The sequence below is a fragment of the Taudactylus pleione genome, unplaced genomic scaffold (genome assembly GCF_031769625.1).
Source record: "Taudactylus pleione unplaced genomic scaffold, aTauple2 ptg000488l, whole genome shotgun sequence".
Classification (NCBI taxonomy): Eukaryota; Metazoa; Chordata; class Amphibia; order Anura; family Myobatrachidae; genus Taudactylus; species Taudactylus pleione.
The window spans coordinates 146,378-172,556 of record NW_028284890.1 but is presented as its reverse complement, the minus strand read 5'-3'; the positions used below and the strand labels follow the sequence as shown (position 1 = coordinate 172,556).

The 26,179-nt window shown below is 45.8% G+C and overlaps 2 protein-coding genes across 4 annotated transcripts in view; one reads left to right on the top strand and one right to left on the bottom strand.

Moving 5' to 3' along the window:
- Positions 1 to 26,179, bottom strand: part of LOC148502609 (uncharacterized) — a 283,629-nt gene that overhangs the window by 192,936 nt on the left and 64,514 nt on the right. Inside the window, 5 exon segments of the mRNA XM_088449561.1 lie at positions 880 to 1,465; positions 6,238 to 6,332; positions 6,413 to 6,543; positions 7,038 to 7,069; positions 7,474 to 7,665. Coding sequence (XP_088305687.1) covers positions 880 to 1,465; positions 6,238 to 6,332; positions 6,413 to 6,543; positions 7,038 to 7,069; positions 7,474 to 7,665 — 1,036 coding nt within the window.
- Positions 11,651 to 23,558, top strand: LOC148502611 (uncharacterized). Of its 3 annotated transcripts, none has more exons than XM_088449569.1 (7): positions 11,651 to 11,768; positions 16,789 to 16,905; positions 17,741 to 17,932; positions 18,562 to 18,640; positions 19,295 to 19,392; positions 19,536 to 20,157; positions 21,874 to 23,558. In XM_088449569.1, exons 2-7 carry the CDS (start codon positions 16,822 to 16,824, stop codon positions 23,127 to 23,129), a joined length of 2,331 nt encoding a protein of 776 aa, XP_088305695.1. In that variant the 5' UTR covers positions 11,651 to 11,768; positions 16,789 to 16,821; the 3' UTR covers positions 23,130 to 23,558. The 3 variants fall into 3 exon arrangements, with proteins under 3 accessions (XP_088305695.1, XP_088305693.1, XP_088305694.1); XM_088449567.1 differs by having other exon boundaries at positions 11,652 to 11,768; positions 21,871 to 23,558; XM_088449568.1 differs by lacking the exon at positions 11,651 to 11,768 and adding an exon at positions 11,846 to 11,902 and having other exon boundaries at positions 21,871 to 23,558.

The following is a 26,179-nucleotide window of genomic DNA, read 5'->3' as shown; positions in this document are numbered from 1 at the left end:
ATGTAACCCTAAATATTGATTTTATTTAGATTTCGCTACTGTTCATTCACTTTGCATTTTATAAATTTTATTAATTGATAAAAATAAACTAATAACATTTCTATTTCTGAAAGCTTTCTTACTTTGCAGCATTTTTTCCACACCTGCCTAAAACTTTTGCACAGTATTGTATATGGAGTTTCTCCCAAAACTACACACACTCACGTTCTCACTAGGAGACCCTGTAACAGCTGTTTGTGCTTTATTTGGATTTTACACACAGTGACCAAGGATCTAGGCATTCGGATGCATCATTTGAACTTTCCAATCAGATCTTGTGAATGGTGATTGCCATGTTTTTGCACCTGTTATATTGACTGTATTATAATTTCTCTATAACATGTATCATTATAATCCTGTGTTTCTACGCTCTAACTATTGGGGTGTACAGCATTCTTCTAAACAGCTTAAGATGGCATTAGCCAGTTTGGAACTGGCAGTGGCTGCATGATCTCAGACAGTCTTGTCTGTGTTACACTCACACTACACACACACACACACACACACACACACACACACACACACACGAGTATAATAGGGGCTGATGGCTCCTGATGTAAGAGATACACCAGAGTGTGTGTGGAGGAGACTGGTCAGATCTCTGGGCTGGTAACACACAGTGACATGATGTGAGGGGGAGAGCAGGAGTATAATAGGGGCTGAAGACAGTGTAGAAAAAGATCATTGTACGGGCTGAATAATTAACATAGAAGTATATTTTTGGACTGGGGAAGGAAAGGCATACAACAAATGGGAGTACATACAAACTCTACACATTTAAGACACCGGTTACAATTGAGAAAATAATTGACTCTTTTGTAATTAGTGTTTATTACTCACCTGTGCTGATATATGTAGGGATTTCCTCCTCCTTACACTGCTGATCACCCATCGTATATGTCTCTATTTCCTCTGTATCTTTTGCCACTATATCAGTCACATATGTCTTTTCTTCTTCGTCCTCTGTATCCTCTGCCTTCATATCAGTCACATACGTCTCTTCTTCTCCCTCTATATCTTCTGCCTTCATATCAGTCACATACGTCTCTTCTCCCTCTATATCTTCTGCCTTCATATCAGTCACATAAGTCTCTTCTTCTCCCTCTATATCTTCTGTCTTCATATCAATCACATACGTCTCTTCTTCTCCCTCTATATCTTCTGCCTTCGTATCAATCACATACGTCTCTTCTCCCTCTATATCTTCTGTCTTCATATCAATCACATACGTCTCTTCTTCTCCCTCTGTATCTTTTGCCTTCATATCAGTCACATACATCTCTTCTTCTCCCTCTATATCTTCTGCCTTCATATCAGTCACATACATCTCTTCTTCTCCCTCTGTATCTTTTGCCTTCATATCAGTCACATACGTCTCTTCTTCTCCCTCCATAACCTCGGCCTTATTATCACTCATATTTTCATTCTAAATAACCCACAAAATAATAAAATTACACGCTAGTAATTTCTTTTCCATTGAGATTATCTAGTAGAATATTAGTGTAATATAATGATAATATGAAATACTGGATCTCTGTGCTTGCATTATAAATCTTTTTCTCTCTAGGGGCCTAATTCAGCATGGATCGCAAGTGGTAAAACGCATTCAGATGGCCGATGTTCACGTTCTGCACATGCGTATGCATCTCAGTACACGTGCGCAAACTCCTCACTGCGATTGGGAAAGTGATCGCAGCGAGTCCATAGACCTGTGGAAGAGTGATTGACAAAGTACCGTGTGGGTGGTTGGTGAAATGCAGGCTAGCCATTGGGTTTGAACGCTATCACAGGGGCGTGCATAAATTAGCCCTTGCGATGGCATACGCAGCCTGAGTTCTCACTGCGTGCAGGAAGTTTAACAATTTCTGAGTAAGGTCTGTCCTTGTGCGGGAGGCTCAGATGTTACTGATGTTTTTGCAGACTTTACGGATGTGAGTAAAGGGAAGTTGGCATCTTTATATCGTGCTGCGGTGTCATTGTGTTCGCATTCATTTGCATAATTTCGCAGCAGAACCACGTTTCCATTAGCGATCAGTGCTGAATTAGGTCCATAATGCGGCTCCTCCTCCCATGTCAGAATGTGTTACCGATGTTTTGTGTAAACTGTACCAATTGGGCACTATGAGAAGCTGGTGAGAAAGCGGCTGGCTGAGAGGAAGTGTAACCAGGGCAGCACTAGTCTCCAGCATTATGGAAGTTCATCTGTGCATGTGCAAGGACCATTATCCTGGGGCCACTTACCTACAGCTCAGGCAATTTGTCACATTATCCTCCTTGCCTGAGACATGGAACTCTGAAAGAGATCGTAGGGTTTCTTCTGCCCAAGGTTATTCGTTTTTCTACTTCAAACATCACAGTTTTGCTTCTGGTGCCTCCTTGGTGATATATGATGGACACCCCAGGTATCTTCTCTATAAATACTCCTGAGAACTTTTCCAATAACTATGGATGAAATTGCTAAACTGCATTCCATACAACTCTCATTTCTAGTACATCTACATGGAGTCTCCTTTCTTTCTGTGACCAAGTCCTTTGTGTGATCATATTAGTTACATAAGCTGGAATCTGTCATCGATGTTGCCCATGGATCTGAGAGTGACATACCCTGTGTCCTCAGTCCTGGGTCTTGTCACCAGATTAGAGATCTCCTGGTAGGTGATGAAAGGCTGTCTGTGATACCAAAGAGTAACCAATCCCAGCTGGAGACTGTGCAGGTACCATCTTGCCCGGGAGGAACTATTCCTATGGCTGAGAACATTCCCGATAATTGCAGCACTCTCCTTATTGGTGACCAGTGATGAATCCGTACATCATGCGCTAAGTGCTGTAGTGTGAGATACCTTTCCTCTGACAGAGTTACTGTGTACTCTATGGTATATGTGATCCCAGATATTGTATTTGCTGTGAGGGAACAAGCTGACTTTCTGTCCTCCCAATCCGGCCATGTTTCTGCAATAAGGCCATCACCTGTATTTTCTTGGTGTCTGTCACATGTCCTGATTCTCCTATAACCAGGATGATGTATAGATGTGCCACATCTGTGCCCCAGATCTCTTATCGCTGCACCAGCATTTCTGTAAAGGTTCATAGAGCAGTTGCCAGGCCAAAAGGAAGACCGGTGAACTGGTAATGTCGTCCCTGATCCAGCACCTGAGACACTTCCTGTGGTAAACTACAACATAAGAGGAAGCGTCCTGCAGGTCTATGGTGTGAGGAAATCCTCCTGGCCAATAGCAGAGAGGATCAAATTCACTGTTCCCATGCAAAACCGGTCTGACACTAACATAGTTGTTTAGTCTCCTCTAAAGGATCCTGATGTCCTCCTATAAGGAAAAGCCTTTGCTCTTCTGTCCTGAAGGAACTGGGACAACTGTTGCTGTTCTTAGTAAATGTTGTAGGCAGTTCTGTAGATTGTCTAGTTCCATGAATTCTGAAGGATTCTTAGTTTGTATGAAAACAATTATTGCTGGATTCTGTACAGTTTGGGGACTGGAGATAAACTGGGGGCTGGAGGGACACTGTGGGGACTGGAAATACACTGGGGGCTGGAGAGACACTGTGGGGACTGGAAATACACTGGGGGCTGGAGGGACACTGGGGGCTGGAGGGACACTGAGGAAACTATCTATTATCCATATAAACTATGTGTGTATAGTACAAAAATCTGCCTCCTACAGGTGTTAGATTGGATAACAATAGACATTGTGGGTTTCTACGCTTTGGCGTATTAGTCTTCATTTTGAAGATCCAAAAGGGCTGAGGTAGAATGAATTGTAAACATGAGGAGAGAGCCTAGAAGAGCTGGGATCTTTTCAGAAGATTTTTCTCCAGAGGGTTTCATTATCCAGTTTTCCTTAGACTAAAAGGTTTCATGCAATAAACAGATTATCCAAAAGGTCTCTGATTGGGCAACAGCTGCAAAAGAACGTAACTAGGTGGTTCATCTGGCCACTAATGCTGATCTTCATGATGAAGCTGTGGTGCTTAAAATAGCTTCACACAGATATGGATACATACAAGTCTTTTAGCATTATACTGGTGTTCTCCACAGGATTCCATTCCCAAATGACTAAATCTTCCACCTCTTGATGTTCCCGGGAACCTTTGTTCTTGTGGCTGCAATCCTCAGAGATTCTCCTGCTAATGTGGGTGTTATTAGTGCCGTCATTCCCATAGATTTATGTTACTCAGCAAAGATTCCTCATTATCTAAGCTAAAGATCATCAGTGTTTCCTCACTGTCATCAGATCCAGCTATAGAGGAATCTTCTACTAATCAGGGGAATCCCTGAGTCCAGGCTTTGGGGAGATGTATCAAAGCTTCTTAAGTGTGGTCAAGTAGAGAAGTTGCCCATAGCAACCAATCAGCATTTACCTATGGAGTCGGTAAGCCAAACCTTCAACAATGACTTTTAAGTAAAATCGAGGACTCAGAGTCTAAGGTTTCGGTTACCAACTCAACAGCCCTGTTTGATACATCTCCCCCTTGTTCTTCTATCCTCCCTGTGTAACAAAGATCTTCCTTAGTAATAAAAGCTTCTCTCATTCATATAAATTATTCTATAAATTGTCCTGGAGGCTGGTTCCATCCCATATCCTGGGATCTGTGGGCCTGATTCAGAGCCGGACGCTCTGACAAGAGCGCTTGCTCTGAATCAGGGCCGTCCTAATTAAAATTGAAGCGGCCTCCTGGCCGCTCGCATAGCTGTGGGTGACCACCCACAGCTTATGCGAGTGGCCAAAAGATGGTTGCGATGGTCAAGACCATCAGGCTTGCGACGAGACTCTTGCGGTAGGGTCTCGTTGTCCGCAAGCCCGGAGTGCTTTTGGCTCTATCAGAGCCAAAAACACTGCCACTGACATCACTAGTGTCAGTGGGATGTCAGTGGGGCCGGACCCAGACGGTAGGCGTTCCCATGGGAACGCCTCCGTCTGGGCAGCCACGCCCCCGACACGCCCACCAAAGGGGGCGTTCTGTCAATCACCATCGACAGCACGCCCCCTTTGGTGCGAGACCCCGGAGTGACGGCTTCCCCAACGAAAACCGGGTCTCGCGCATGCGCACGACGGAGCAGCCTCCGTCGTGCGCATGCGGACTTGGGCAACATCGACCCGCTTGCGAGCGGGTCTGAATCAGGCCCTGTGTGTGCTACACAGTACTCCTTCATTGTGTGCAGGAAACCTCCCATCACAGGCCGCACAGAGCTTATTATATGGTCACTTGTTTGTCTTCTCCCCCAAAGACTCTTCACGGGCACTGAAGAGAAACACTAATCAATATGTATCAGGGTACAGCATATGGACACCCCCTAATTTAGGGAATTACCTTTGGCGGGGGACTTCCAAGTGTGTGAGATCAGGCTCTGGCTCCAACCGGCTTCCAGACATGGTTTTTTTTACACCCTTGCAGCAAGAACGGTATCACTGTAGAGAGCTCAAGGTTCCCGGCTTCTGGCATCCGGCCCGGCGCTACCATCGTGCTGCGGAGCGTGTGCATCCTCAGTGCATCGATCTGTTTAGTTTAGGTGCTTTATGTTACATCACTCACTTACAGTGATGCACGTGGGTCACACTGCGCGTCCTCAGCTTGTAGAACTGATATGGTGCATTGCCAGGAACGAGAAGAGAGATAAGTCTCTGTTACCACTAGGGATGTGCAAGCTCGGATAGGTTCGAATTTGCACGCCGAGTTCGGATTTTTCCCTCCAAAAAACGGGACTCAGAAAGGGGCAAAACGTCATCTTGCATGGACAAACATCATCATTCCTGGACAAAAAATCCGAACTCGGCGTGCAAATTCGAACCTATCCGAGCCTGCACCTCCCTAGTTACCACCAGAAACAATGAGAGAGGTAAGCCTCTGTTACAGCCAGGAATGATGAAAGAGGTAAGCCTCTGTTACAGCCAGGAATGATGAAAGAGGTAAGCCTCTGTTACAGCCCGGAATGATGAAAGACGTAAGCCTCTGTTACAGCCCGGAATGATGAAAGAGGTAAGTCTCTGTTACAGCCCGGAATGATGAGAGAAGTAAGCCTCTGTTTAAGAGACCATACACACTAACTGACCTAAACAGGAAAAGATACAGGTGATGTGGAGAAGCCTCCTTATAGACATTACCCTTTGTGGGGACTGCCATGGAGCACTGACAGAGAAAGTCACTTTGTATATTGCTATTTGGGGAGAACTAAATCCCACCTACCTGATCCTCCTTGGTAAACTGGTGACTCTCTGTACAATCCTGTGAATAAAGAGGATGGGGACATCTCTCTGGGGTATTTCTGTTACTGGGTCCATCTGTAGGAGACACACAGTAACTGGGTACATTGTATAAATTTGATTATCAGATGATGTGTGTATATAGGGGGCCCCCATACCTGCTCTCCCCTGTACAATAAATGACAGTCTCCTCTTATCCAGTGATGTGAGGGGCCGGTGATTCTCCATCATCACGTTCTTGTACAGATCCTTGTGTTCCTCTATATGCTCCCCCTCCTGCATGGAGACACGGGGCCTCATTTAGACCCACTCGCGAGCGGCTGTCTGCTCGCAAGTGGGTCGATGGTGTGCACTGCGCATGCGCACGACAAAGGGAGCTCCGTCGTGCGCATGCGCGACGAGCGAAGGACTTTCCTTCGCTCATTGTGTCTGATCAAAGGGGGCGTGCTGTCGATGTTGATTGACAGCACGCCCCCTTTGGTGGGCGTGCCAGCCAGACGGAGGCGTTCCCAAGGGAATGTCAGTGGGAGTGATTTTGGCTCTGATAGAGCCAAAATCACTCCTGGCCTTGCGGTTGAGAAACTCAACCGCAGGCTTCTGGTCGCACTGGCGATGGTCGCGATGGTCAAGACCATCGTGACCATCATCCTGCACGCTCGTATAGGCTGTGGGTGGTGACCCACAGCTATACGAGCGTCCAGGAGGACGCTCCATATTTATGGAGGTGGGCCCTGATTCAGAGCGAGCGCTCTGGTCAGAGCGTCCGGCTCTGAATCAGGGCCATAGACAGCGACATCCTGACACCTTATAGGAACCTGACACACACAATGATACATCATCACCCAGACACATCCCCTGGTGTTACTGTATAATGTCCCATTCCCAGCAGTCACCTCTCCAGTCATCACCCAGACACATCCCCTGGTGTTACTGTATAATGTCCCATTCCCAGCAGTACTCACCTCTCCAGTCATCACCCAGACACATCCCCTGGTTATAATGTCCCATTCCCAGCAGTCACCTCTCCAGTCATCGACCAGACACATCCCCTGGTGTTACTGTATAATGTCCCATTCCCAGCAGTCACCTCTCCAGTCATCACCCAGACACATCCCCTGGTGTTACTGTATAATGTCCTATTCCCAGCAGTCACCTCTCCAGTCATCACCCAGACACATCCCCTGGTGTTACTGTATAATGTCCCATTCCCAGCAGTCACCTCTCCAGTCAGCAGCTGAATGATCTTGTTGGTGAGTTCCAGGATCTTCTGGTCATTGTCTCTCTCATGTATCAGTGAGTGAGGTGGAGGCACCGTGATGGGTCTCTGGGTCCTGCTCAGTCTTTCTGACACAAAGGGACGGCTGCTGGGTATCTCACACTCACCGGATGTCTTCTTCACTATTGTGTAATCCTGTGTATTGCGAGAGACACAAAATATCACTGCATACACTCCCAGATCCCCTCACCTCCCCAGTCATGTCAGTGCACAACAGGGGGTATAACAGCTGTACAGAGGTGTCAGTAACACAGGGGAGGGGGAAGGGAACAGAAGAGGTTAATAGCACAGGGATAGGACAGCAAGCAGCCCAGGGGACACACAAAGGGTTACACAATACAGAATCCCATCAGTCACTCTGCACAAATGATGAAATGACAAATGACCACACCTCAGATGTATGTTACATGTGTGACCAGCCTGCCGGCCGTGTGTGTGCAGCGTAGGGTGGGGTGAGACATGTCCTGGGGGATAATCAGTGACACTCTGAGGATCTGGGGACTGTCACAGCCACTGGCTGTCTCTGAGAGAGTCTCTATTGCTCAGGATAACAAGACGCCCTGACAGACAGTCTCAGCTCAGGGAGTGCTGCCCTTTGTTACATGGCCTGTCTGTGTCCTTCTCACACATCCTTCCCCAGCTCCTGTTATGTATCATCTGGTATATAGGAGGGTGGTTCAATACATAAAGTAACAAGACCTCTCATTGTGTAAATGTAGTCACCTTCTACATATACGTATAATAAATAGTATGGCCTTAGTACAGATTATTTATCCATATAGTCCCCGTTCTTGTCTAAGCATTTGTTCAAGGCCTGAAGCCAGGACATGATGGATGCTGAATTTCACCATCGGCTGTGAATCACCTTCCACCCAGGTACTTCTTCCATGGTCCAAAGAGATGGAAATGACTTAGGGGTCTATTTACTGAGCAGTGTTAGGAGACAGAGTGAAAAGTGATAAGAAAGTGATAAGGTACCAGCCAATCAGCTCCCAACTGTCATTTTTCAAACACAGCCTGTGAGATGACAGTTGGGAGCTGATTGGCTGGCACCTTATCACTTTCTTATCACTTTTCACTCTGTCTCTTAACACTGCTCAGTAAATAAACCCCTAAGTACCAGGTCAGGACTGTAGGGAGGATGGTCCAGTAGCTCCCAATGGTAGCGCAGTAACAAGTCATACATGTGATTGGCTGAGTGGACGTGCTTGGCTGCTCATCTAGAATATATGTCCTGCTGTTATCAAAGGCACCAACCCCAAACCTGTTACCATGACATTATCACCGTTCACCCCAATAAGATCTTGGTGAATTACAGCTGCTGATGTGCCCTTTATACACAGAAATCTCCACTCCAGGACCCAAACCCTCCACTCCTGCAGCCTAACCCTAACACTCACCGTTTGAAGTTGTCGGCATTTTGACCCAACCGGATCCTGCAGACGGTATAGGGCGCATCAGGGTTCTGACTGTCGGGACACAGACTATTTCCCAAATATACATGTGGTGTCCTGTTGTTATTATTATACAGGGGGAGCAGCCTGTGGTGTCCTGTTATTATTATTATACAGGGGGAGCAGCCTGTGGTGTCCTGTTATTATTATTATACAGGGGACCAGCCTGTGGTGTCCAGTTATTATTATTATTATACATGGGAGCAGCCTGTGGTGTCCAGTTATTATTATTATTATACAGGGGAGCAGCCTGTGGTGTCCAGTTATTATTATTATTATTATTATACAGGGGAGCAGCCTGTGGTGTCCAGTTATTATTATTATTATACAGGGGAGCAGCCTGTGGTGTCTTGTTGTTGATGATAATAATAATACCAACAAGACACCACAGGCTGCTCCCTTGTATAATAATAATAATAGGACACCACAGGCTGCTCCCCCTGTATAATAATAGTAACAGGACACCACAGGCTGCTCCCCCTGTATAATAATAGTAACAGGACACCACAGGCTGCTCCCCCTGTATAATAATAGTAATAACAGGACACCACAGGCTGCTCCCCCTGTATAATAGTAGTAATAACAGGACACCACAGGCTGCTCCCCCTGTATAATAATAGTAATAACAGGACACTACAGGCTGCTCCTCCTGTATAATAGTAATAACAGGACACCACAGGCTGCTCCCCCTGTATAAAAATAGTAATAACAGGACACTACAGGCTGCTCCCCCTGTATAATAATAGTAATAACAGGACACCACAGGCTGCTCCCCCTGTATAATAATAGTAATAACAGGACACCACAGGCTGCTCCCCTTGTATAATAATAGTAATAACAGGACACCACAGGCTGCTCCCCCTGTATAATAATAGTAATAGCAGGACACCACAAGCTGCTCCCCCATATAATAATAGTAACAGGACACTAGAGGCTGCTCCCCCTGTATAAAAATAGTTATAACAGGACACTACAGGCTGCTCCCCCTGTATAATAATAGTAATAACAGGACACCACAGGCTGCTCCCCTTGTATAATAATAGTAATAACAGGACACCACAGGCTGCTCCCCCTGTATAATAATAGTAATAGCAGGACACCACAAGCTGCTCCCCCATATAATAATAGTAACAGGACACTAGAGGCTGCTCCCCCTGTATAAAAATAGTTATAACAGGACACTACAGGCTGCTCCCCCTGTATAATAATAGTAATAACAGGACACCACAGGCTGCTCCCCCTGTATAATAATAGTAACAGGACACCACAGGCTGCTCCCCATGTATAATAATAATAATAACAGGACACCACAGGCTGCTCCCCCTGTATAATAATAGTAATAACAGGACACCACAGGCTGCTCCTCCTGTATAATAATAGTAATAACAGGACACCACAGGCTGCTCTCCCTGTATAATAGTAATAACAGGACACCACAGGCTGCTCCCCCTGTATAATAATAGTAATAACAGGACACTACAGGCTGCTCCCCCTATATAATAATAGTAATAACAGGACACCACAGGCTGCTCCCCCTGTATAATAATAGTAATAAGTTATTACTATTATTATACAGGGGGAGCAGCCTGTGGTGTCCTGTTATTACTAATAACAGGACACCACAGGCTGCTCCCCCTGTATAATAATAGTAATAACAGGACACCACAGGCTGCTCTCCCTGTATAATAGTAATAACAGGACACCACAGGCTGCTCCCCCTGTATAATAATAGTAATAACAGGACACTACAGGCTGCTCCCCCTATATAATAATAGTAATAACAGGACACCACAGGCTGCTCCCCCTGTATAATAATAGTAATAACAGGACACCACAGGCTGCTCCCCCTGTATAATAATAGTAATAACAGGACACTACAGGCTGCTCTCCCTGTATAATAACAGTAATAACAGGACACCACAGGATGCTCCCCCTGTATAATAATAGTAATAACAGGACACCACAGGCTGCTCCCCCTGTATAATAATAGTAATAACAGGACACCACAGGCTGCCCCCCCTGTATAATAATAGTAATAACAGGACACCACAGGCTGCTCCCCCTGTATAATAATAGTAATAACAGGACACCACAGGCTGCTCCCCCTGTATAATAATAGTAATAACAGGACACCACAGGCTGCTCCCCCTGTATAATAATAGTAATAACAGGACACCACAGGCTGCTCCCCCTGTATAATAATAGTAATAACAGGACACCACAGGCTGCTCCCCCTGTATAATAATAGTAATAACAGGACACCACAGGCTGCTCCCCCTGTATAATAATAGTAATAACAGCACACCACAGGCTGCTCCCCCTGTATAATAATAGTAATAACAAGACACCACAGGCTGCTCCCCCTGTATAATAATAGTAATAACAGGACACCACAGGCTGCTCCCCCTGTATAATAATAGTAGATGACATTACCAGGGATACAGCAGGAGCCGCCGCTAGAACAGGATCACACGGCAGCCGGTCATGTGACGCTGATGCTGCTGCTGGAGTAAGGGGGAGGAGCTCCGGGCACTAGAGCAGGACTCTATGTACAGCTACAGCAAGTGTCCCCAGTGTGCAAAAGAGACGGAGGCGGCGGCCATTTTCCCGAGGCCCAAATCACTTCATGAGGAACAACGGGTGACTATAGATCCCCTTCAGTGTTTGTTCCCTGGAAGTGACGTAGTAGTGAGGGCGGAAGTGACGTTACACGCCCATACAGTCTCTCTATCATTCCCAACAACTGCAGATACAGGAAGCAGCAATTGTTGTATTTGGCAGGAGGTAATTATGTTATTATTCTATAGGCTGAGCAGACTCTTGTGTCACTTTACTGTAGTACAGATGGAGCTGACTCTGGTGCTGCATTGTCATTGTGCAGGAGGGTTGCACTCAAGTCTTCTATTTGTATAATACAGGTGGTGCAGACTTTGTTGTTACTATAATACAGGTGGCGCAGCCTCTGTTGATACTATAATGCAGGTGGTGCAGACTCCGTTGTTACTATAATACAGGTGGTGCAGACTCCGTTGTTACTATAATACAGGTGGTGCAGACTCCGTTGTTACTATAATACAGGTGGTGCAGACTCAGTTGTTACTATAATAAAGGTGGCGCAGACCCCGTTGTTACTATAATACAGGTGGCGCAGACTCTGTTGTTACTATAATACAGGTGGCGCAGACTCAGTTGTTACTATAATACAGGTGGCGCAGACTCAGTTGTTACTATAATACAGGTGGCGCAGACGGTGGCGCAGACCCTGTTGTTACTATAATGCAGGTGGTGCAGACTCCGTTGTTACTATAATACAGGTGGTGCAGACTCCGTTGTTACTATAATACAGGTGGTGCAGACTCAGTTGTTACTATACTAAAGGTGGCGCAGACCCCGTTGTTACTATAATACAGGTGGCGCAGACCCCGTTGTTACTATAATACAGGTGGCGCAGACGGTGGCGCAGACTCAGTTGTTACTATAATACAGGTGGCGCAGACTCAGTTGTTACTATAATACAGGTGGCGCAGACGGTGGCGCAGACCCTGTTGTTACTATAATACAGGTGGCGCAGACTCTGTTGTTACTAATATACAGGTGGTGCAGACTCTGTTGTTACTATAATACAGGTGGCGCAGACTCAGTTGTTACTATAATACAGGTGGTGCAGACTCAGTTGTTACTATACTAAAGGTGGCGCAGACCCCGTTGTTACTATAATACAGGTGGCGCAGACCCCGTTGTTACTATAATACAGGTGGCGCAGACGGTGGCGCAGACTCAGTTGTTACTATAATACAGGTGGCGCAGACTCAGTTGTTACTATAATACAGGTGGCGCAGACGGTGGCGCAGACCCTGTTGTTACTATAATACAGGTGGCGCAGACTCTGTTGTTACTAATATACAGGTGGTGCAGACTCTGTTGTTACTATAATACAGGTGGTGCAGACCCCGTTGTTACTATAATACAGATGGCGCAGACTCAGTTGTTGTTATAATACAGGTGGCGCAGACCCCATTGCTTCTATAATACAGGTGGTGCAGACTCCGTTGTTACTATTATACAGGTGGTGCAGACCCCGTTGTTGCCATATCACAGGTGGCGCAGACCCCATTGTTACTCTAATACAGGTGGCACAGACTCTGTTGTTACTATAATACAGGTGGTGCAGACTCTGTTGTTACTATAATACAGGTGGTGCAGACCCCATTGCTTCTATAATACAGATGGTGCAGACTCAGTTGTTGCCATATCACAGGTGGTGCAGACCCCGTTGTTACTATAATACAGATGGCGCAGACTCAGTTGTTGCCATATCACAGGTGGTGCAGACCCCGTTGTTACTATAATACAGGTGGTGCAGACTCAGTTGTTGATATAATACAGGTGGCGCAGACCCCATTGCTTCTATAATACAGGTGGTGCAGACTCCGTTGTTACTATTATACAGGTGGCGCAGACCCCGTTGTTGCCATATCACAGGTGGCGCAGACCCCGTTGTTACTCTAATACAGGTGGCACAGACCCCGATGTTGCTATAATACAGGTGGTGCAGACTCAGTTGTTACTATAATAAAGGTGGCGCAGACTCCGTTATTACTATAATACAGGTGGCGCAGACTCCGTTATTACTATAATACAGGTGGCGCAGACTCCGTTGTTACTATAATACAGGTGGCGCAGACTCTGTTGTTACTATAATACAGGTGAGGCAGACCCCGTTGTTACTATAATACAGGTGGCGCAGACTCCGTTGTTACTATAATACAGATGGCGCAGACTCAGTTGTTACTATAATAAAGGTGACACAGACTTAGTTGTTACTATAATACAGGTGGTGCAGACCCCGTTGTTACTATAATGCAGGTGGTGCAGTCTCAGTTGTTGTTATAATACAGGTGGCGCAGACCCCATTGCTTCTATAATACAGGTGGTGCAGACCCCGTTGTTACTATAATACAGGTGGCACAGACCCCGTTGTTACTATAATACAGATGGCACAGACCCCGTAGTTACTATAATACAGGTGGCGCAGACCCCGTTGTTACTATAATACAGGTGGTGCAGACCCCGTTGTTACTATAATACAGGTGGCACAGACCCCGTTGTTACTATAATGCAGGTGGCGCAGACCCCGTTGCTGTTATAATACAGGTGACGCAGACCTTGCTTGGTAACTGGTTGCTCTGATGCGTAGGGATAGGGATTATAAAATGGGTCAGCAGGATTTTGTAAATATATGGAATTCTCCTGAACGGCTCAGCTCACTGCAGCGCCCCCTGCCTCTGTATAACTCTCAGTGCACATCCTCATTTGGGGACTTGGGACTGGACATCGGAAGCCAACCATCAAATGTTTGAAACTTTCGATGTGAAGGTAACTAACCATCGCATCAAAAGAATTCAATGGTAAAACTATTTATATGATATGTACATACACAATAATAACTGCAGCTTCGTAGGCAGGGGGTGGGATTGGGGTCTGGAGTAACATCATAATACTGTACTCTCTAATGTGCGGATTCAGTCTTTGTATATAAATGAAGGGACATAAATAAGGGAACAAGAAACCAGTGACTTACTGTACAATACAATGCAGGACAAGGGTTATACACATTGCTGCATTAGTGATCAGAGTACTCAGATACACAACAAGGCATGTTAGGTGCTCTAGTGGGGAGTGAGAAGTATAAGTAAAGAGAAGCACAAGAGGGATGAGGGCCCTGCTCGTCAGAGCTTACATACTAATGGCTGTCCCTGCGTTATGCAGCGGGAACTGTAGGGTACACTACATACCCAGGATAAACCCATGAAGATTCCCTGATGCAGGCAGCAGACAAGGAGCCAGGGGAGTCATAGCTATTAGCAATTAAAAAAAGCCACCATAGGAACACCATTGAATGATTACCACCCGATGGTGACAAACAATCGTAGGCCGCCATCGAATGGTAAAAACCACTACCATAAAAACAAACATTGATGGTGAGTAAACATCAGATGTCAGTGTCCATCCCTAGTGTGACAGGCAGAAATTACAGCCTCCTTGTATGAAGCTGCTCAGGGCAGAGTGGAGCCTGGGAGCCCTGCACAGAGCCAGCTCTGCTCCTTGGCACAATCTGCATACACGGTGGGGATACATGCACCCTCACCACTACCGTGCCTTCTCTATCACTGCACATTGTGACCAGATCTGTGGGTTGGGTTACCACCTTTTCATTTTATGGGCAAAAACAGCACTTTATATGCTATAAAGGCCCCTCGTGCTCTTTTATATGACTTAGAGCCCCCTTGTGCCCTTTTATAAGTCTCAGCGGACAGTCGCACCCCTTCATATGCCTGAAAGCCCCCTTATGCCGCTATATGCCAGCCGAGAGGCCACACGTGCCTTTATATACCTCGGAGCGTTCTCACCCCCTTTTTATCCCTATGAACCCACTTGCACCCCTTTGTATTGGTGGCCTGCAAGTGGGACTAAGTGATATGCAGCTGACATCGATAAACAGGAAGAGGTGCCAGTATGGAGCTCCAGTATGTTAGCCTGCCTTTCTGGGTGCTCAAACAGAGCTAGAGTATGTTTGCCATCTATTCTGGAGAATGGAGTTTTACGTGCATTAGTAATCCGTTCCCGGTGCTGGATTACAGCTCTGATACCCTTAACCAACCATGGCGGAGGGAGCTCTGAGTATGTTAGCCAGGTGTTTGGGCTGCCAGACTGGAGGTCTGAGTAGTTAGCCAGCAATTCTAGATGCCAGAATAGGGCTACAAGAACCTTGTCCATCCCTTCAAGCTGCCCCAATTAGGTCTCCCAGTGCCTCAGCCATCCATTCTGGGTGCCGGAATAGGGCTCTAAGTTGCCGAGCCGTTCATTCCAGCTGCTGGAATAGGTATTGGAGCAGTAGTTCTATCTGTTTGAGAACAGGTGTTGGGTTACTAATTCCATCTCCGCCAGCTCTCGGAATAGGTTTCTCAGTACCATGGGTGTAACTAGAGCTTTGTGGCCCCACAGTAACCTTTTTGACGGGTCCCTACAAAACACTCACCCAGAGGGGGAGGGCATCTACATACAAGATGTCCACAATAACTAGTCATCCATTACTCTGCCCCCAATACTGGAACACTGGGGGGCAACATCATCATATCTAGGGAGGGAGCTATTAACCTCTCACCAAGGAAAGCTCAGACCAACCATGGTTACCAAGTCACTAATAGAGGGGGGCACCCAGGAGTGTCAGTGTAACCCCCAATACATGGATCAGTTCCGCTTCCTCGGGCAAATTGCATCAAGTATGTGTTGTGGAGGTCCAGGACTATTGGCCACAAGAGGACCATTGGTGTAACCTCCAGCAATGACGTGTGGTGGTCACTGAGCAGCCCTATGAAGCTGGGTCAGAGGAACGTCTAAGAAACACTGACCTAGACATTATGGCTCTGGGAATGAGGGGACTTAGTGGTCACTCAGTGTATTACATTTATATAGGCAACACGATAGTGTAGTGGACAGCATTTCTACTCTGCTCTGGGGTTGTGAATTCAATTCCCAACCAAGGTCCTGTATGTGTGGATTCTGTATGTTTTTCTGTGTTTGCATTGGTTTCTTCCAGGTGCTCTGGTAGGTTAGTTGGCTTCTTTCATAAATACCCCTGGTGTGTGTATGGGCTGTCCATGTGGTAGGAAATGTAGATTGTAAGCTCCCCTGGGGCAGGGACAGATGTGACTAAATATTCCCTGTAAAGCACTGTGTAATATGTGCGCACTACATAGATAACTGGTAAGAAATTGCTTCTAATAATTATATTTATTCCTAGATTTCTGTGCAGTGAGGAGTCAGATCTTGATCAATGAAGATGGACAAGGACAGGAGTCACATGACTGAGAGGATACTAAATCTCACCCTGGAGATCATCTACCTGCTGACTGGGGAGGTGAGAGGGTCTGGGAGTGTCACAGTGACATCACTTATATCTATAGTAATAATACAGGGACATGACAGGGGAGGTGGGGATCTGGGAGTGTCACAGTGACATCACTTATATCTATAGTAATAATACAGGGACATGACTGGAGAGGTGAGAGGGTCTGAGAGTGTCACAGTGACATCACATATCTATAGTAATAATACAGGGACATGACTGGGGAGGTGAGAGGGTCTGGGAGTGTCACAGTGACATCACTTATATCTATAGTAATAATACAGGGACATGACTGGGGAGGTGTGGGGATCTGGGAGTGTCACAGTGACATAACATATCTATAATAATAATACAGGGACATCACTAGGGAGGTAAGGGAATCTGGGAGTGTCACAGTGTGACATCACTTCTATCTACAGTAATAATACAGGGACATGACTGGGGAGGTGAGGGGATCTGGGAGTGTCACAATGACATCACTTATATCTATAGTAATAATACAGGGACATGACTGGGGAGGTGAGAGGATCTGGGAGTGTCACAGTGACATCACTTATATCTATAGTAATATCCGAGCAGCAGGGAGTCGGTCTCAGATATAGTATTAATCCCACAGTTCTCACTGGAGTTGGTATTACATTGCTATCAGTATATTGTTCTTTTTCTGTCACTTACAAAAAAGTTTTTGGGGTGCAAGAGATACTATATACTCCACATTTTCATACATATGGGAGATTGTTATAAGATTTTTTTTTTTTGTATATTATGCAATTTGATAACCTGAATAAACAGCCTCATTTCGGTGGAGTTTAATTGACCTTCTCATTGATATGTTCCCAATATACAGGATTACACAGTAGTGAAGAAGACATTCGGTGAGTGTGAGACACCCAGCAGCCGTCCCCGTGTGTCAGTAGGACTGAGCCGGACCCAGAGCCCCATCATGGTGCCTCCACCTCACTCACTGATACATGAGAGACACAATGACCAGAAGATCCTGGAACTCACCAACAAGATCATTCATCTGCTGACAGGAGAGGTGACTGCTGGGAATGGAACATTATACAGTAACATCAGGGGATGTGTCTGGGTGATGACTGGAGAGGTGACTGCTGGGAATGGGACATTATACAGTAACACCAGGGGATGTGTCTGGGTGATGACTGGAGAGGGGACTGCTGGGAATGGGACATTATACAGTAACACCAGGGGATGTGTCTGGGTGATGACTGCTGGCAATGGGACAGTATACAGTAACACCGGGGGATGTGTCTGGGTGCTGACTGGAGAGGTGACTGCTGGGAATGGGACATTATACAGTAACACCAGGGGATGTGTCTGGGTGATGACTGGAGAGGTGACTGCTGGGAATGGGACATTATACAGTAACACCAGGGGATGTGTCTGGGTAATGACTGGAGGGGTGACTGCTGGGAATGGGACATTATACAGTGACACCAGGGGATGTGTCTGGGTGATGACTGGAGAGGTGACTGCTGGGAATGGGACATTATACAGTAACACCAGGGGATGTGTCTAGGTGGTGACTGCTGGGAATGGGACATTATACAGCAACACCAGGGGATGTGTCTGGGTGATGACTGTATCATTGTGTGTGTCAGGTTCCTATAAGGTGTCAGGTTGTCACTTATCTGTGTCTCCATGCAGGAGGGGGAGTATATAGAGGAACACAGGGGTCTGTACAAGGACGTGATGATGGAGAATCACTGGCCCCTCACATCACTGGGTAAGACGATACTGTCATTCATTGTACAGGGGAGAGCTGGTATGGAGGCCCCCTATATACACAGACACATCACCTGATAATCGCTTATAGATGTGTTCTCATACATCTGTCCTCAATATGCCACACATTGTGATTTGCCTGGCAGCTCACTTAGATCCCGTGCTACTCTGCTAACGTTGGGCGTCTTTCATAGAGATGTGTCCTCAAATCTAACCTAAATAACAGCACGCAGTGCGACTTGCCTGGCATGCATGAACCAACAGGTCCTGTGCTACTAGTATACACCAGCAGACTGTGCTGATTAATGTGATATGTGACACTTGTATATCTGTTTGCACCTATGTCTGTATATGATGCACAGCTGAACTTGGAATGAAAAAAGCTGCTTTCGCCAGGTTGTAGCACTTCGTATAGAGATTCAGAGACTCAGTCACACACAGATATACATATGTTGCATGTCAATTAATCTGCTGATCACATCGCATTGTGACTTAGACGCATTTTCAGCAAAAATAGTTGCAAAAAAGTCACCTGGCGCTTTGTGTCTAATGGGACTTGGCGCTCCGTAAGGGGCTTTTTGTCTCGACTGCAGCAAAGATGTGTAAGGGCACATCTATATATACAATGTACTCAGTCACTGTGTGTCTCCTACAGATGGACCCAGTAACAGAAATACCCCAGAGAGATGTCCCTGTCCTCATTATTCACAGGATTGTACAGAGAAGAATCACAGGACCCCACAGGAGCATCAGGTAGGTGGGATTTAGGGTCTCACCAGTATACCACAGTGACTGTCACTACATGATGCATAGATAAGCTGTGTGTGTCTTATACACTGATATTATACTGTTTAGTCTCAATTAAATCAGACATTATTGTTATATGGATCATTTAGAGTGAAGATCTTGATATTAAGGCAGAAGAGACAGATGGAGGAGAAGAGACGCATGTGACTGATAATATGGCAGAAGATATAGAGGGAGAAGAAGAGACGTATGTGAGTGATACAGAGGGAGAAGAAGAGACATATGTGACTGATATGAAGGCAGAAGATATAGAGGGAGAAGAAGAGACGTATGTGACTGATAATATGGCAGAAGATATAGAGGGAGAAGAAGAGACGTATGTGACTGATATGAAGGCAGAAGATATAGAGGGAGAAGAAGAGACGTATGTGACTGATATGAAGGCAGAAGATATAGAGGGAGAAGAAGAGATGTATGTGACTTATATGAAGGCAGAAGATATAGAGGGAGAAGAAGAGACGTATGTGACTGATATGAAGGCAGAAGATATAGAGGGAGAAGAAGAGACGTATGTGACTGATATGAAGGCAGAAGATATAGAGGGAGAAGAAGGGACGTATGTGACTGATATGAAGGCAGAAGATATAGAGGGAGAAGAAGAGACGTATGTGACTGATATGAAGGCAGAAGATATAGATGGAGAAGAAGAGACGTATGTGAGGGGTGATCAGCAGTGTAAGGAGGAACAAATCCATACAGATATCAGCACAGGTGAGTTATAAACACATTACATATTCTCCTTGCTAAGTCACTACATCAATGTACAAGCTTATGAGGGAATTGTATCTGCACAGTGGGGGAGTCAGGTGCCATCAGCCCCTATTATACTCCTGCTCTCCCCCTTACATCATGTCACTGTGTTTTACCAGCCCAGAGATCTGACCAGTCTCCTCCCCACACTCTATGGTGTATCTCATACATCAGGAGCCATCAGCCCCTATTATACTCATGCTCTCTCCCTCACATCATGTCACTGTGTGTTACCAGCCCAGAGATCTGACCAGTCTCCTCCCCACACTCTATGGTGTATCTCATACATCAGGAGCCATCAGCCCCTATTATACTCATGCTCTCTCCCTCACATCATGTCACTGTGTGTTACCAGCCCAGAGAACTGACCAGTCTCCTCCCCACACTCTCTGGTGTATCTCATACATCAGGAGCCATCAGCCTCTATTATACTCCTGCTCTCTCCCTCACATCATGTCACTGTGTGTTACCAGCCCAGAGAACTGACCAGTCTCCTCCCCACACTCTCTGGTGTATCTCATACATCAGGAGCCATCAGCCTCTATTATACTCCTGCTCTCTCCCTCACATCATGTCACTGTGTGTTACCAGCCCAGAGAACTGACCAGTCTCCTCCCCACACTCTCTGGTGTATCTCATACATCAGGAGCCATCAGCCTCTATTATACTCCTGCTCTCTCCCTCACATCATGTCACTGTGTGTTACCAGCCCAGAGAACTGACCAGTCTCCTCCCCACACTCTCTGGTGTATCTCATACATCAGGAGCCATCAGCCTCTATTATACTCCTGCTCTCTCCCTCACATCATGTCACTGTGTGTTACCAGCCCAGAGATCTGACCAGTGTCTCCTCCCTGCACTATAAAACCATATACTCCCACATCACAACAAACTCCATGTATACACACACACCAGCTATAAGCACACACTTATTATTGCACAGTCCTTCCACCAATGCTTGTCTACAATGAATAATTCAACCTATAATAGTACTGTCTATGTGACGCTTTGGAGAGAGGTGGTGAGTCTGAGAGAGTGAGAGTTCCAGTGGTGGGGAGCAGCACAGGCAAAGTCTTGGAGGCAGGAGTGGGAGGATATAATGAGTTGGGCGGAGAGGCGCCAGGCATTGGCAGAGCAAAGTAGGTGATGAGAGAGTGGAGGGAGATGTAGAAAGAGATGAAGGGGGGAGACATAAGGTGGCTTTATAGGTGATTGTAAGGAGCTTGAATGTATTGATGGGGAGGTAGAAGCAGTAGTATGGAGAAGATGAGCTGGACCGCAGCATTGAGGACAGATTACATTGGAGAGAGATGGGTGTTGGGGAGGCCACATAGGAGGAGGTTACAGTAGTCCTGTTTAGAGATGAACAGTGAGTTGATGAGGGTCTTCGTTACCTCTAGGGTGAGAGGGGCTCTGATCCTGGAGATATTTTGAAGGTGGAAGTGGCAAGACTGGGACTGAATTTGGATATTGAAGCAGAGGGCAGAGTTAAGGATATCTCCAAGACAGCAGACTTGTGGGATGTGGTGAGGTTGTCGATGGAGGTGAGGGGACTCCAGATGGTGGGAAAACAATCGGCTCAGTCTTAGACATGTTAAGCTTAAGAAAGCACTGTGATATCCAAGAACATTTGCTCTCATTGTAAATTGTTTATTCTTATACATTTGTTTCCAGTAGATGGACACACAAGCAGGAATACCTCGCAGGGAGATCTCATCGTGTCACCAGATTTTATAATAGAAGATAAGAACATAAGACAAGATTGTCCAGGAGAGACTCCAATTACCCTAAATATACATCCAGCACTTCACAGTGCGGATATGTCATCTTGTCCCTCTAATCATGAGGAACTTTCTCCTGATATTTCAGAACTTGCTACACACAGTACAGCTCATATAGGTAATAGAATATTATCTTGTTCTAAATCTGGTAAAAGTTCTATATGTCGGTCAGTTTCTGTTAGACATCAGAAAAGTCACACAGGTAAGAAACCATTTCCATGCTCTGAGTGTGGAAAATGCTTTACACAGAAATCTGATCTTGTTGCACATCAAAGATGTCACACAGGTGAGAAGCCATTTCTATGTTCTGAGTGTGGAAAATGTTTTACAGTAAAATCTGATCTTGTTACACATCAGAGAACTCACACAGGTGTGAAGTCATTTTCATGTTCTGAGTGTCGGAAATGTTTTACACGTAAATTTGTTCTTGTTACACATAAGAGAACTCATACAGGAGAGAAGCCATTTCAATGCTCTGTGTGTGGGAAATGCTTTACCCAGAAATCTCTTTGTGTTAGACATCAGATTACACACACTGGTGAGAAGCCGTTTACTTGCTCTGAGTGTGGGAAATGTTTTTCATATAAAGCAGCTCTTGTTATACATCAGAGAAGTCACACAGGTGAGAAACCATTTCCATGTTCTGAGTGTGGGAAATGTTTTTCATATAAATCAGGTCTTGATAGTCATCAGAGACATCACACAAGTGTGAAGCAATTTCCATGCTCTGAGTGTGGAAAAGGTTTTACAGTAAAATCTGATCTTGTTAGACATCTGAGAACTCACACAGGTGAGAAACCATTTCCATGTTCTGAGTGTGGGAAATGTTTTTCATATAAATCAGGTCTTGATAGTCATCAGAGAAGTCACACAGGGGAGAAACCATTTTCATGTTCTGAGTGTGGGAAATGTTTTTCATATAAATCAGGTCTTGATAGTCATCAGAGAAGTCACACAGGGGAGATACCATTTCCATGTTCTGAGTGTGGGAAATGTTTTGCACAGAAATCAGATCTTGATAGTCATCAGAGATGTCACACAGGGGAGAAACCATTTCCATGCTCTGAGTGTGGGAAATGTTTTAATCAGAAATCAGCCCTTCATAGACATCATAGAACTAGACACAGGAGAAATACAATTTCAATGAGCTGATATTCATGGACCCAAAGTGCTGCACAGAGCACAATCCAGGTGTGTAGAGGGAAAACACAATGAATAGCATCTGAATAATGAGCACAATAAATACTAATCTGGGGAGACTCATCCTAGTTGGAGTTTCTACAGCCTCATGGGACCCCAATAGTTCCTACCAATTGGCATTTATTGCGCTACCATCATATACAGTTACAGTGTTATCAGCTCTGTATATGTGACCTGCAGACGCTCCTGGTGACTGATCGCAGTGTGGTCTATGCTCTCATTTTATTCACCTATATCACATTTATATGCTTTGGATATTGAATAGCTGCTGAATATTTACACTATGGCCGATTGATGCAACTAATGTATATTAGGTACTGCATCGATACTATATACTGTAATAGCTGTGTATATTAATGTATATAATAAAAGCCTCTGTGTCATACAATATGCTGGATGTACCATTCACTCCCTGAAAGCTCGATTCAGGGAACACAGATGAACATGGTAAAGGGTCACCAGCCGCACAGTGTGTCGCAGCACTTTGCTACCAATCACAGCTGTGGTCCTGAAGACCTGTCACATGTAGGGGTGCAGCATGTGAGGAGGACAAGCAGGGGCGCAGACAGGCTCAGGTACTTATGTGCTAAAGAGGCATTATGGGTGTTTACATTACATACCTTGTTCCCACAAGGGCTCAGTGATACTATGGATCAGGGGTGGCCAACCTGCGGCTCTCGAGCCGCATGAGGCTATTTTGAGCTTCTAATGCAGCTGGGCAGACCCCCATTATTACTGAGAATACTGGTCTCTGAAGCCATCGGAGACTGAAGAAGCCTCTGATCGCTTCAGAGGCCAGCGTTACCAGTAATGCAATGCACAGGTGGCGTCATGATGTCACCCGCGATGTGAGGAGCCCACGCGTCTGCTGGATCCAGTTAGATCCAGCAGGCGGCGGAAGCAGCAGTGACGGCGGGAGTCGGGAGCCCTGATGGCTTGGAGCGGTGCCAGCATGAAAGGAAGTTTCTTCATAGGGGTGTGTGCTGGGAGGGGTAGCTAGTGCTGGGGGAACTTCCTTAGGGGCACGACTACAGGGATATTGCAGGAGGGGCACAGCTAGAGGCGGCATTGCTTAATGGGCACTGCTACAAGGGTCAATGCAGAAGGGGCACAATAGCTGCAGGCATTGCTTAATGGGCCAGCTCCAAATGGTGCATTGCATAAGGGCCACAACTAATGGGGGCATTGCTTAATGGGCACAGCTACAGGGGGCATTGCAGAAGGGGCACAACTACAGAGGGCATTGCATAATGGGCACAGCTACAGGGGCATTGCAGAAGGGGCACAGCTACAAGCGGCATTGCAGAATGGGCACAGCTACAGGGGCATTGCAGAAGGGGCACAGCTACAAGCGGCATTGCAGAATGGACACAGCTACAGGGGACATTGCATAATGGGGGCATTGCTTAATGACCACAACTACTGGGGGCATTGCATAATGTGCAGAGCTACAGGGGGGCACAGCATAATGGGCACTGGCATTCTCAAAGTATTTTATGTGGTTCTGGATTTCAATATGTTTATGTGGATCTGGCTTGTTTCTGTGTATTTTGTGTGGATGTGTGATTTATGTGGATCTGCCTTGTTTATGTGAATGTGTCTATTTCAATGTTTTCTATATTGCTCTGGCTTTTTCTTTCACTCTAGCAGTGAAAATGTATATTGGGAAGATTATGTAAAATGTGTATATTCAATGTCCTGGGCTTGCCCCCAGCGTGACTAAAAAGGGTGGTGTGACACAAGGTCATGCTCCTGCAATGTCATACCAAAGGCGTGTGCACAAAAGTGGGTCGTGGCCTTGTGTCAGCTAGGACACGCGCGTATGCTATCAGCTCTTTCGGTTGACTACATATATTTTTTGGCTCTTTGCCTCCGACTGGTTGGCCACCCATGATAAAGATTGAGTCCTGTGCTTAGATGTTGGTGTAGTCAGCCTGGTCAGCTGGACCTGTATATGGGGCCATAACTGCAACTCTTTCTGTACAAATAGGGGTTACATGACTTGTGTGCGGAGTCTGTTACCCGTATTCCCAAATGTGTAGGTAACACAATACCAGGATGACATGAATAACTGATGGAGGAGACCAGCCTACAATGATGGGATGTACAGGATAGGACATGTAATTCTCTCTGTATTTAGGTCTGTTACCCGTATTCCCCATATGTGTAGGTAACACAATACTAGGATGACATGAATAACTGATAGAGGAGACCAGCCTACAGTGCTGGAATGTGCAGGATAAGACATGTAATTCTCTGTATTTAGGTCTGTTACCTGTATTCCCCTGATGTGTAGGTAACACAATACCAGGATGACATGAATAACTGATGGAGGAGACCAGCCTACAATGATGGAATGTGCAGGATAAGACATGTAATTCTCTCTGTATTTATGTCTGTTACCCGTATTCCCCACATGTGTAGGTAACACAATACCAGGATGACATGAATAACTGATGGAGGAGACCAGCCTACAATGATGGAATGTGCAGGATAAGACATGTAATTCTCTCTGTATTTAGGTCTGTTACCCGTATTCCCCACATGTGTAGGTAACACAATACCAGGATGACATGAATAACTGATAGAGGAGACCAGCCTACAATGCTAGAATGTGCAGGATAAGACATGTAATTCTCTCTGTATTTAGGTCTGTTACCCATATTCCCCACATGTGTAGGTAACACAATACCAGGATGACATGAATAACTGATAGGAGACCAGCCTATAATGATGGGATGTGCAGGATAAGACATGTAATTCTCTGTATTTAGGTCTGTTCAGCAGTAATAGATGTACCACTAAAACACATTGCGGTTAGAGTGGTGTAACTAGTGGTATATTTCCTGTAATAGGTAAAGAAGATACATGTGGTAGTGCAGTGGCGGGCTGGGCCGGGGGGCAGGGTGCCATGTGCCCCCGGGCCGCGGGCCGGTGCAGTCTGTGTCACTGTGACACAGACTGCACCGCGTTTGTAGCGCTGACCGGACGGCTATGCGAGC